Source organism: Rhineura floridana, chromosome 16 (genome assembly GCF_030035675.1).
Source record: "Rhineura floridana isolate rRhiFlo1 chromosome 16, rRhiFlo1.hap2, whole genome shotgun sequence".
NCBI lineage: Eukaryota > Metazoa > Chordata > Lepidosauria > Squamata > Rhineuridae > Rhineura > Rhineura floridana.
Window position 1 is genome coordinate 14723440 of NC_084495.1, and position 13779 is coordinate 14737218.

The 13779-nt window shown below is 44.7% G+C and overlaps 1 protein-coding gene across 7 annotated transcripts in view; it reads left to right on the plus strand.

Annotated features, from left to right (window-relative positions):
• Positions 1–13779, plus strand: part of TENM1 (teneurin transmembrane protein 1) — an 897331-nt gene that overhangs the window by 487816 nt on the left and 395736 nt on the right. For all 7 annotated transcript variants that reach the window (XM_061598133.1, XM_061598132.1, XM_061598131.1 and 4 more), the window contains one exon: positions 9756–10034. In XM_061598133.1, the coding sequence (XP_061454117.1) occupies positions 9818–10034 (217 nt within the window). In that variant the 5' untranslated portion in view covers positions 9756–9817. The remainder of the gene's footprint in view (positions 1–9755; positions 10035–13779) is intronic.

Genomic DNA, 13779 nt, shown 5'->3' on the forward strand with positions numbered 1-13779 from the left:
GTATTCCGCAGATGGGGAGCCACAATGGAAAAGGCCCCCTCCCTTGTCACCACCCTCCGAGCCTCCTTCAGAGGAGGGACCTGGAGAAAGGCCTCAGAACAAGTTCTAAGGGTCTGGGTAGGTTTATATCAGGAGAGGCATTCCAGAAGATATTGGGGTCCTGAGCCATAAAGACCACATGTTATCAAATTCTTCTAAGCTACGCAGGAAGTGGATTGGACTATGAAAGACCAACCCAAATTGTGTTTGCATTTTGACAACTTTGTTAGGGCAGCACAATATCTCAGAGAGGAGGTCAGGTCTCTTGCTTCCCTGGTGCATTCACTATAGCTGCCCAATTTCCCTGCTTTTTAAAGTTTGATAGAAATATCTGTTGGCTATAGGTACATTCTTAAACCGCAAGCTTTTTTGCCTATTAGTGAATATTTATAATACTGAAAAGGGGTTTTGTGTTTGCTGTGATATTTGCTATTATGTTACTGTTCTATTATTTTTGTTGTTATAAAATTGTTTTTGTAATTGCTGTTCATTTTGTTGTAAGCTGCTTTGGGCACATTTATTTGTGCAAAGGCAGCATACAAATAAGATCATGATGATGATATGTTCATTTTTATGCATATTTTTACCTAATATTGGTTGGAGAACTGCATTGCAGAATTCAGATAAATGCAAATTTCAAAGGATGGCTGTGTTCTGATTTTTGAAAGTGTGAATTTGATAGATTTGACTTCCAGTGCCAACTGAATCAAATTTTTCATTCATGACAATATTTTAGATGTGTCCCTAGTCACATCTGTGCAAGGCTAATTTGTTTTATCCAGGTCACCATTGAACTGAGGTCCTGCTTATGGGCACCTGGTTGGCCACTGTGAGAACAGGATGCTGGATAAGACGGTCTTGGGCCTAATCAAGCAGGGTGGCTCTCATAATTTTATGTGGATAATGTTTGGATCTTTAGGCTTTTCAACATAGACCTGGATGTTTGTCAGCTGGGAAAGTTTGATATCTATCTTTATCTATCCATGATAACTTATGCCCCTTTCTCTCATTCCTGTAATGGTTTAAAATAAGCCTGGTGCTAGTAACTACTGCAAATTTGAGGGTATGCTTACACAAAAATCCCTGAGCTCTGTCAGGGTTGACGTTGCTACAGGTGTTGTTCAGATTGCCACAGCATACTGTAGAGAAGAAATCCTGCAAGGTCTCTACTGACCTTGAATGTTCTTTCTACTGTGTGAATTTGTCTCTGTATATCACAGATCACTAATAATGAGCTTCCATGTGTACAAAACAATATTACAGGAATTCAAGAAAAATGTGAACTCATCTCTTGGCAGGTCATATGCTACTTTTCTGCTACAAACAGGGAGATGGTGTGGGTTGGAGGAAAAGCTGTCTTATACAGAACCAGGCTTCTAGTCCATTTACCTCAGTGTTGTCTGCACCAGTTGTGGAGAACCCCTGGTCCTCCTGATGCTGTTGAACTACAACTCCCATCATTGGCCAGTCAGGCTGGGATTGATGGGAGTTGGGACTCATCATCTGCAGGGCCATAGGTTCCCCATCCTTGATCTACACCAGGGGTCAGGAACCTGAGTCCAAGGGGCCAAATGCAGCCCTGCAGGCCTCTCTGTCTGGCCTTCAGGACCCTCCTTAAGCCAGAAACCCTCTCCACAGCCTGCTTTATTATTTTATAATTTTATACTTGCTTTATCATTGTAATGATTTTATCTGTTACAAAATTGTACTAGGGGCTAGTGCCCCTGTTTGCCTCGCTCAGTCATCCACCCCACCACCTAACCCTCTGGTCTAACCCACCTTCTACCCTTAGAGCTCACTCAAACCACCACCCCTCCCATTAGAGCCCACCTAAAGCCTTCTAGGATCCCCCTACTTCTCTTCCCCCCAATGCCAGTAGTGCAAAGGAACATCAACCTCACCTACCCCACAACTCCCTTGCCAAAACTCTACTGCCCAAGAGCTTTGCCAAATTACCGCTTCACTTACATGTGGTCAAGCCTCCTTTCCCCCCATCCCCAAAACAAGTCACCAAGCCTCCTTTTCCCTCACTCCCTTTAGACCTTCTCCCATGAGGAGGAGGGAAGCAGAGGAGGGAGACAGCTGGGTGAGATGAGTGCATAAAAATACTCAGGACAGGCTGGATTGCTTACTCATGAGTTGTGCACTTACACAGGCACATGCTATGTTGTTGCTTGGCCTGTGTCTTTTAACACATTGACAACTGAGGGGTGGCTCCACCTCCTTCTCTGACAACTCCGAGTGTTCTTCTGCAGATCTCCTCCCAGAAGGCCCATCAAGAGGATCCTCAGCATGGGTTCCAGGAGACCCTATGTGCTCCTGAAAGTCCTCGACTTGTGGACTGTCAGTTACATCTTCTGAGAAATCAGTCTGGCACTAGGTCAGAGCTTGGCATAAAAAAAATTAAACACAACAGGTGGACTGAAATAGGTTCAAGGTGCTGATGAATCTATTCTTCCTATATAGCAAGTGTGGGGAGCCAGATGTTGCTTAACTCCAACTCCCATCAGCCCCAGCATTCATAACCAGTGGCCTGAAATGATTGGAGTTGTACTTCAGCAATATCTGGAGGGCCAAAGATTCCCCATAAATTGTGAACTTGTAGGTACTGATCCTTATGGAGCAGTCAAAATAACATAATCATCCAAGGACAACAGGGTAAGTATAAGCAGACTAAGGGAAATGCCAAGGTTTGGAGAAACCTGGTGCCAACAGTGTTATCTTTTCGGTGCCAGGTCAAGACTTTCCTCTTCTCCCAGGCATTTTAGCATGTGTTTTTAAATTGCTTTTTAAAAATGTGTTTTTAAATTTGTATATATATTTAAAATGTTTTTAATTGTTGTAAACTGCCCAGAGAGCTTTGGCTGTTGGGCAGTATACAAATTCAATAAATAAATAAATAAATAATAGAGAAATACATCCTCCACCCCCAAAAAGATCTAAAGGGGAATCTTTATCTGGATTATCTGAATCCATTTCAATCGGGCTTCAGGCCTGGACATGGGACTGAAACAGCCTTGGTCGCCTTGGTAGATGATATGAGGAGGGCGTGGGATAGGGGCGAATGCACCTTCCTTGTCCTCCTTGATCTCTCAGCGGCTTTCGATACCGTTGACCACGTTATCCTCTTGGACCGCCTGAAGAGGTTAGGCATGGGGGGCACTGTATTGCAGTGGTTCCATTCCTTCCTCTCTGGTAGGTACCAAAGAGTGGCATTGGAGGAGGAGGTCTCGGATCCTTGGCCTCTCACTTGTGGGGTGCCACAGGGTTCCATCCTCTCCCCGATGCTGTTCAACATCTATATAAAGCCGCTGGGGGCAATCATCAGGAGATTTGGGCTGCAATGTCATCAGTATGCGGATGACACGCAGCTCTATCTCTCATTTAAATCTTCACCGAGGTTGGCTGTAGAAACCCTGTCCAAGTGCCTCGAGTCGGTGAGTGGCTGGATGGGAAGGAATAAGCTGAAGCTGAACCCTGACAAAACTGAGGTGCTGTTTGTGTGAGACAAGGGAAGGCTGGGGGATGTGGACCTGGTGCTCAATGGGGTACGATTGCCCCTGAAAGACCAGGTCCGCAGCCTGGGGGTCATTCTTGACTCCCAGCTGTCCATGGAGGCTCAAGTCTCAGCTGTGAGCCGGGCGGCGCTGTATCAACTCCATCTGATACGGAGGCTGCGCCCCTACCTTCCCAACCATCTGCTCCCACCGGTGGTACATGCCCTGGTCACCTCTCACCTAGACTACTGTAATGCGCTCTACATGGGGTTACCCTTGAAAACGGTCTGGAAGCTGCAACTGGTACAGAATGCGGCGGCTCGTCTGATTAAAGGCAGCCGCCAGCAAGATCACATCACTCCAGTGCTGAAGGAGTTGCACTGGCTACCGGTTGTTTACCGGGCCCAATTCAAGGTGTTGGTTTTGACCTTTAAAACCCTACACAGTTTTACCCCAGTCTATCTGAAGGAGCGCCTCCAGCATCGTCAGGGATGCCGCTCAACAAGATCAGCCTCAGAAGACCTTCTCTCGATCCCACCAGTTAAAACAGCTAGGCTGGTGAGGACTAGAGAGAGGGCTTTTTCAATAGTGGCCCCCACCCTGTGGAACTGTCTCCCAAATGATCTCCGCCATGCCCCTTCTATGATGAGCTCCCGCCGGGCCTTGAAGACCTGGCTCTTCAGGCAGGCTTTTGGGGTGGGTTAGGTTTTTACTGTTATGGTTTTAAATTTTAACGTTTTAATGTATTGTTTTTATCTTGTACGTCGCCCAGAGTGGCTGGACAACGAGCCAGATGGGCGACTAATAAATTTAATAAATAATAATAATAATAGTAATAAATAATTTTCTTCCCCTCCCCCCAAAACAGCTTACTGAGGACAGAGCATGCTTAGGGGGAACAGTATGCTGATTGGTTGTTGGATTCAATCCCCCCCCCAAAAAAAATGAGGTGGAGAGGACTACAACAGAGTATCCTAGGAGAGGCCATGGCTAGCGAGAATCCTGAACAGGAGCACTCCACACTGCAACATTTTGTTGTAGGCCCTGCTTGTGTTACCTAATACAGAAAGTAGTATGTGAAAAGCGTTGAGCAGAAATCCTTCATTTGCTAAGTTGCTACTTTCAACATACTGAAATGAGCATAATTTGGAGAGAGAAAATGAACTTTGATTTTTTTTCTTGCCGCAGATGTTTAATTATACTGCCTGTCAAACATTCATCGATATCCACTGCAGGGTGGGGAGGTTTATTGTCAGGCTGAAAATCTTAATATTATAGCTAACCCTTGAAAAGCAGCTAGAAGGTGCTTGCTAATTCCTTCTGTAGATGTGTTTCTTTCCCCTCAAAATTATAACTTTAGTGTCTTGCAGAGGAATATTAATAGAAATGTTTTGTATCATTTTATGTTTATGGATTAAGCTTGTCGGAGCGATGGTGAAACCCTGCCGTTGTCCAGGGCTTGCAAATTTAATCAGGTTAAGCTGTTTCTGCTGATTTAACTTGGGCACTGTGGGAAATGGGGAGAGTAATTTATGCAGAAAGCCTTGTGAGATTGCTGCTGTTGATTTCCTGTTCCAGACTTACAGAAACTGTCTTATACAGAGTCAGATCTTTGGTCCATCTCACTCAGAACAGTCTACACTGGGAGTGGGACACAGCTGTAATGTCCCCAAAAACCTCATCCACAGGCCTTTCTGTCTCTCTCAACTACTCCAGGTTAGCCACCTTGGCCCAAGGAAGCAAGCTTGTTCCCATAGAGCTAGGATCTCATTGCACCGAGGGCATACCCACAAGTTCAGTTGTGCATGTTACCAACAGCGCAAAACACTGGAAAGCCCCCACACTCCCGCTGGCTTCCTACCTGCATAATTCTTTTTGTAGTTTGTTGAGTTAATTTGTTGATAGCTTGGGTTTTGTTTAGCTCAACGGACAGATAGGCAGAGTGGGGTGCTCTGGCCTCTTTGTCCTGCTGCTGCACTCGCCCTGCTGGTTAATGTGCCTGGATACTTAGTCAGTTGGGCCCGAGATGCTTCGTCAGCTGGGGGCTCCCTCTAGCTCTCCATGTTAAAGGAGGAGAGGGGTAGGGGTTTGGAATAATCTTTTTTTTTTGTCCTTTATTTTGCCCTGACTGGTCATTGGCATTGCATTGTTCTCTCCTTTGAAGCTTGAAGACTCTCTTGATTGTTTTTGTAGGCCTGAGATAGAGCGGTAGCTCTCTGCCTGTTGTAGACTGTGTTTCTACCTCATTCTCCACCAGCTAATTCCAGTCACACCCTAGAGTAAAACCAGGGGTCCACAGCTGTGTAATTTCCGACTGCTGAATTGCGGCATTCACCTCTAACATGTAATTAATTAAAATCCGTCATCTTCAGTCCCGAAGCCCAGTACTTTAGAGTGGCTCATGGCAAATTTGGAGATGCAGGCTTTTTTTGTGTGTCTGATGTGTTTTAATATAATTCTGCCTTTAGCAGACTTCTGTCATTTATGTTCTTCAGAGCCATTGTTCCATAAAATTAAAATTCCAATGCAGCATTCATACTTACACTTATTGCAATTTCTCCCTAGTTTTTTCATAATCTCCCAGTGAGAAAGACAATTTCTTATTCTTGGAGGTCCAGAGAGGTACTGCCAAAACATGCTTAATGCAAGATGTACCTTGCCACTTGTAGAATCCTAAAGTAGATTCAGGTTCAGAGGAGGGCAACAAGGATGATCAGGGGACTGGAAACAGAGCCCCATGAGGAGAGACTGAAAGAACTGGCATGTTAAGCCTGGAGAAGAGAAGACTGAGGGGAGATATGATAGCACTCTTCAAGTACATAAAAGGTTGTCACACAGAGGAGGGCCGGGATCTCTTCTTGATCGTCCCAGAGTGCAGGACATGGAATAATGGGCTCAAGTTGCAGGAAGCCAGATTCCAACTGAACATCAGGAAAAAACTTCTGAACTGTTAGAGCTGTACTGTGGATTTGTTGTTGAAGACAGGAGGTGGCATATCCATTGCATGAAATATTCATATTTAATTCAAATTGCAATACAATATATGAGAAGTTAAAGAAGCAATAAAAGTCATACAGCATCTAGCACTGCACACTACAATTGCTGCAAAAGGTAGAAAAATCATTGTGGTTTGCTTTGACCCTCAGCAATGTTCAAGTGGTCCGTGGGGAAGAAATTGTTTAGGAACGACTGACATGGGTATTTCTGTGAAGAGATATGAACAGGAATGATCTCTTTTTTTTTCTTTTGAGGGCCACATTCTCTTCGGGGTAGTCTGTTGGGGGGTGCATGCTGGCGGTGGGCAGAGCCACTCTTTTTTGTTTTGCCCACCCCTTCCAATGTGCTGCTGTGAAAGGGACAGATCACACTTGCTAGCTGTCTGAATTGATCACTTATAGGGGGCTGTTGAAAGGAGGCCAATGGCTGTTATGTAGTCCTAGGCTACAGGTTGTCCACCCCTGTTCTATAGGAACAACATCAAAAGCAGCCTGATGGAACTGGCATGCACTCAGTGGAGGCTGGTCCATGATGGTGAGTGGGTTACTGCCCCACCAGCCTCACTCTTGATTCCTCCAAGCTCTCCTGCCTTCTTACTTATAATCCATCCAGATGGTTAACCCTGGCTGTCTGCTTCTTCCTCTGTAGTCTCAGTGTTGTCCTTGCATATCTCAGCCGGGAGGAGAATGAGATCAAAAGTAAAAGTAATTCACTCTGCTCCTCACTGGCCCTGGCACCACCTACTGTTGGTCTCCCTACCTTGCACCCTACCAGTTCCAGTGGGCAAGAGCCACCACTGCATGCACCTGCTGTCTGTGTTGTCAAGTGCTTAGAGACCACAATTGCCCTCTTAATCATTATAGGGTGCTCGTTTGTCAGCTTGGTACTTGACCTATGGGGAAAGATCTGTGTAGGGGGTTTTAATTTTTTTTTTAATGAAATCCACCAGCCCCACTTAACAACTCCCACCAATTCTAGTCATAACGTGGGAGCCACGTAGACTTCGAAAACACAAGCATACAGTAGCTGAGAGACTAACACCAAAGGTAAGGGAGGTGGGCTGCTTCTGCATCTCCCCCTGTGGTTTGAGCACTGTTCGATTACTAGTTGATATAGAAATAATATTGGTGGCATTCCTGAGTGTATCAGCATGTGGTGTAAATGCACATTGATCTGCTGTTCACGGATGCTTTCCTTGAATGCTCTACCTGCTCTGTACTATACATTTAAAACAGCATTATACCCCTTTAAACAGTGATGGCTTCCCCCACAGACTCATGGGAACTGTGGCTTGTGAAGGGTGCTGGAAGTTGTTAGAAGACCTCTATTCCCCTCACAGAGCTACAATTTCCAGAGTGGTTTCATAATCAGTCTCTCTCCCCAGGTAACTCTGGGAAGCTCTGTGAGGAAAATCACAATTTTCAGCACCCTTAAGAAGCTACAGTTCCCAGGATTCTTTGGGAGGAAGCCGTGGCTGTTTAAAGTGGTGTGATAGTACTTTAAATGTACAGTACCGATTGAGCCTAATTTATAATGATGAGATGCAATTTTTCACAACCTAATTCAACCTCTCCAACACCACCCTCTGCGTAGAGATGACTTTCTTTGTAATTTCATAATAGGTATGCTACTGCAACACCGGTCTGTGACCACTTCAACTGATTACCATTAAGAAGACTTGATTTTTTCCTCCAAATCTTGCACACGTTTTTTTTTTCCTGGAAGCAATTAAAGTGAATGGAAGTGAGCGCTAAACTTTCACTATATTCCACTAGATTTCTAGAAGTGACTTTGTCCTGCCCAGAGTTTGACACAGGTGTCGGAGGCGAGTCTGGCAATAATTCTTGCTTTATTAGAATCACCATTACATCAAAAGCAGTGCATCTCATAGGCCTGGCTAGACTAGCTCACTACTGGTGCTAACTATGCTAACTAAGCATTCTCTGCAGCATATGGAGTAAGTTGACTCAGCACCCCAATCAGAGGGGCGCTGCCTTAAGTAGGAAAGGTCTTCGCTCGTAATCTCTCACTCCTTTGAAGACCTTCCCTCTGACCGAACCGCTTCTCACATCATCTCGTGTGGGGTGAAGGGGGGCGAGCCTCTGCCTGCTCATCAGACAGTACAGGCTCACCTTCAGGGGGCGGGGAGCAAGTTGGTGGGGAAATGTTTGAAGGTCCAAACAGGGCGTTCGGGGGGCAGTTGGAGTTGGCGCACTCCCCAACAGCTCTGGCAGCACACATGCAGGTGGCAAGACGCTATCAGGTAGAACAGGCTCTAAGCCACCTAGGGGAGTGTCCAGAGAGGTTGAAGGGTTGCTAATGCTCCCCCCTCCCTGAAGGCTCTCAGAAGTCTCATCTTCCTCTGCCCACTCTCTCTGAGGCGTTTGGAGTAACTGGGGCTCAACAGACTGATGTTGCATGAAAGATCAAATAAAATGTGAAAATTAAGTAAAGAGACATCAGGAAAATGGAATAAACTGCTGCCTGCATGCAGTCTAGATCTGTTAAATATCTGAAACAGGAGTGGGGAACTTCAGGCCCTGAGACCAAATACAGTCCTCCATGTGTCTATGTCTGGACCTTGGTCCTCTCTCCAGGCCACACCCCTCAGTGGCTGTACTTCTTGGGTGTTGTTTCCTGGCTAGGAGAGCTCTGTGAGTATGCAGAGAAACTAGCCTACTATTCAGAGGTACAATTTACATTTGTTGCTCTGGCCGCTTTTCCCTCTGCCCAGAAGGGAATGTGGCCCTTAGTCTGAAAAAGGTTCCCACTCCTGATCCAAAAGTTAAGGTCAGTGTCACACAAATGACTTTGGGGGGCAGTATTCCACAAATGGGGGGCCACCACAGAAGAAGGTCCTGTCCACCTAACCTCTGAAAAATGACCATCCACATAAGCCCTGAAAGGCTGGAGATCCTGAAAGAGGACCTAAGAAAATGATCTGCACCTACAGGCAGGTTCATGGTATCTTGTAAGGTAAAATTGTTATATCAACCCACTTAGCGTAATTCATTAGATCTGTCTCAAGGGTACTTTCCTCTGATTGTACAATTTCTGATGTACTAGGTGTTGTTTAGTTTCTTGTACCAATTAACATGCTAAAAGCAAGGGATCATTACAAGAACATTTATGACCCCCATGTTCCCTTGATGAAACACACAAAACAAATCACTTGTACACTTGAATGAAGAGAGTTACATTGAACACTTTTGTCTTTTCCAGGACTGTTTCCATAAGGAGTTTCAACACATTGTTTTCATGACTCTGGACTTACTTGATCAGAGATGGAGCAGATGGACTGTAAACCCTACCAGCCTCTGTCAAAAGCTAAGCATGAAATGGATCTAGCTTACACAAGCTCTTCAGATGAAAGCGAAGATGGAAGAAAAGCAAGACAGTCTTATGAGTCCAGAGAAACTCTTAATGAATATGGCCAAGAACTCAGACTGAATTACAACAGCCACAGCAGAAAACGAAAAGCTGTTGATGAACCCCCTCAAGGTATTTTTTAAGATTCATTTTATTCAGTTATTATGAAAAAAGAAAACTGTAATAATTTTTTAATTATATGGTCACCACTCACATAAATTGTTTGCTATTCCTGCATCACGCTGAGCAGATGAAGTCATTTTCCTGCATATTCTTCCATTTTGTACTATTTTGTCTGGGTGGGACTGGATTGCTGTGGGAGCTTCTAGCTACCAGTACAGCAATTGTCCACGAATTATGGTTTACACAACTACTCTTTAATTGATTGTTGGGCCATGCCTGTATTAGGACCAACCAAAAGGTTGCAAAATAGTGGAACGTTTTCCAAGTACTCCAGAACTCTTTGTCAGACAAAGAGTTACACAAAAGAGGGTGGGGTGGGGAATGAAGAAAAACAAAGTTAAAAGTAAAATACAAATATTGGGGAGATGTTGTGGCCATGTCAGTGACTAGTGTCCATGAGGACTGGTAGGGCAGAAGACAGGGAGCCCAAACAGTAGGTAGAGTGAGAGCCAAAGGGTGCTTTCACACTGCAGTTTGTTGTGTTATTCTGACGATTTCTTACCTGGTAATTTGCACATTATATTTGAGATTTCTCAATGCATACCGGATTAGCTCTGGAATTCTGGTGGAATGTAGTGCAAGTGTAGCGCTAATTTCCGCAACAAATGATACCAGAAATAATCCGTTAGCAAGGCTGGGAACCAGGAAGGTCGCAGGAGTGTTTCGCTAGCTGCTGCCGCTCATGTGACAGGCATCCCAGCATGCAGTGCATTCCCGCCCTTTAGTCGTGCAGTTTTTTAAAATTTTTGCCTGATGAACGTTGTACCAGTATTCCGGCATCGGCGCAGATAGCAGCAGCGTTTCCCACACACACCCCGTCTTGATACAACTAAAACAATTTAAAAAGTCAGATCCTAAAGGGAGAGGGCTTGCATGGCGATGGGACAAGATCTTAGACCTCCTACACAGTGGGGAACAGTGTGCATGGGTGAGGGAAGAAAACAAGCCTTGTGAAAGACAGTTGCGTGAAATGCCGCTATATCAGCTGAACAAGTAATGTTCCTTATCGCAAGAGGTACTGCAGGGATTTTAGAAATCGGGACAGAAGTGCTACCTTTTAAATCCGTTAAACTAGCGCTGTTAGCCCCATGTGTGAAAGCAGCCAGAGTCAGGCAGAGCCAACTAATACTGGTGTTGTACCCATTCTCTTCCCTGATGAGTTCTTCAAGGGCAACACTGAGGAGGAAGAAAAGGAGGACAGGCAGTGCCACCCCCTGGACTGGTTGTAGGTAAGAAGGCAGGCAGATAGGGATTGGCTAAGGGCAGATCGAGGTTGGTGAGGCAGTACCCCCTTAGTCCTAATGGATCAGCTTCCACTACCATAAGATTGGCTTGTAGACTCAGACCACATTCACACCATACATTGATTCCACTATTATTCCACTTTAAACAGCCATAGCTTTCCCCAAAGGATTCTGGAAAGTGTAATTTGTGGAGAGTGTTGAGCGTTGTTAGAAGACCTTTATTCCCCCTCACAGAGGACAAATTTCTGGAGTGGTTTAACAATCACTCCCTCTTCCCAGGGAACTCTGGGAATTGTCGCTCTGTGAGGGGAATATGAGTCTCCTGACAACTCTCAGCATCCTTCACAAGCTACACTTCCCAGGATTCTTTTGGGGAAAGCCATGACTGTTTTAAAGTGGGATAATAGCGGAATGAGGAATAATAGTGGAATGAATGTATGGTGTGAATGTGGCCTTAGTTCCAAGATAGGAACTAAGATTTTAGGCTGAGTAAGTCTCTGTTAGGTGCTACAGATTTTCAGTTACAGCTTTGGGATAAAAAAAAATGGCTATTTCTTATTTTTGAAGACTGATCTTACAATTACTATTGTTGCCACACTTGCGAATCTACACATGTCTGAACCCTATCTTCCATGTTTATGAGGTCAGCCTCTCAGGAACACAAAAGCCTAGTGGGGAATTCACTCTGATGCTAGGGGAATCTCTTGCCTCTGTAGCCCTGGTTCTGGTAGAGCTGTCTTAGAAAGTTGTGTGTTTTATCAAATCGACAGGAGCCCTAATGTTGTGAAACGTGGCCTGGATAGTGGAGCAACTCTCACCAGGGAAGAAACAGAAATGAGATCAGAGCTTTACTAGAACTGGGGCTTTATTGATGGACTCAATAAAAGGCAAACTGCAAGTTAATTATGGAGGCTGTATCAGATGGGAGGGAGAGAATACTGAGAAAAAAAGAGAAGTGGCTGCAGGCTGACAGCAGCTGTTCAGTGATGCTTCACCGAGCAGGGGGAAACTCTCGGAGCTGGCGTGGAAATGAGGGATGGAGGAATTTTATCTATCCATCCCCAAATTCTACCAGGAAGCGTGTCAGAGGGAGGACAAATGAAACTTCCAGCAACAGGGTAGGCCAGGGCAGAGCTTTTGGCTGCAGAATCATGGGATGCAGAGCTGCAAGGACTGGCACAGGTCTTCCATGGTTCTAAATTGCACAGGGAGCCTAAATGAGCCAAAAGTCAGCTTCCTGTGGCAGAAATTCCCTTCCCAACATAAGATGATGAAGTTAGCAATGAGGATGTGATGGAGGAGATAGGCCCACAGTCTTGTCTCTTCTCTTTGCCTCATGTGATTGTAATTCATAGAATCATAGAATAGCAGAGTTGGAAGGGACCTATAAGGCCATCAAGTCCAACCCCCTGCTCAATGCAGGAATCCAAATCAAAGCATTCCCGACAGATGGCTGTCCAGCTGCCTCTTGAATGCCTCCAGTGTCAGAGAGCCCACTACCTCTCTAGGTCATTGGTTCCATTGTCGTATGGCTCTAACAGTTAGGAGGTTTTTCTTGATGTTCAGTTGAAATCTGGTTTCCTGCAACTTGAGCCCATTATTCTATGTCCTGCACTCTGGGACGATCAAGAAGAGATCCCGGCCCTCCTCTGTGTGGCAACCTTTCATGTACTTGAAGAGTGCTATCATTATCTCCCCTTAGTCTTCTCTTCTCCAAGCTAAACATGCCCAGTTCTTTCAGTTTCTCCTCATCAGGCTTTGTTTCCAGTCCCCTGATCATCCTTGTTGCCCTCCTCTGAACCTGTTCCAGTTTGTCTCCTTCTTGAAGTGCGGAGACCAGAACTGGATGCAGTACTCAAGATGAGGCCTAACCAGTGCTTAATAGAGGGGAATTAATACTTCATGTGATTTGGAAACTATACTTCTGTTAATGAAGGCTAAAATAGCATTTTCCTTTTTTGCAGCCACTTTGGCCTTTTGGCTCATATTCAGCTTGTGGCCAATGACAATTCCAAGATTCTTCTTACATGTCTGTATGTGTGGAGGGTGGAGAATGATTGAAGAGGCCTGCTGAGGAACATGATTTATCTATGCTTAACCAGGATGGATGGATGGTTGGTTTGGTGTGTTGTGTTGTGTTGTGTTAGGAGGAAGGTCACTTCAAGAATGCAGGACACTTTGTATTGTCAACGGATAAGTCTTATTTATTTATTTATTTATTTTATATCACACCCTTCTCCCAGAAGGAGCCCAGGGCAGCAAACGAAAACACTAAAAGCACTTTAAAACATTTTGAAAACAAAAGACTTTAAAACATATTAAAATAAAACATTTTAAAAAACATTAAAACATAACATCTTAAAAACAACTTTAAAAATCAACTTTAAAAACATATTTAAAAGCAATTTTTGCACAGATGCAGAGTAGGATAAGGTCTCTACACAAAAGGC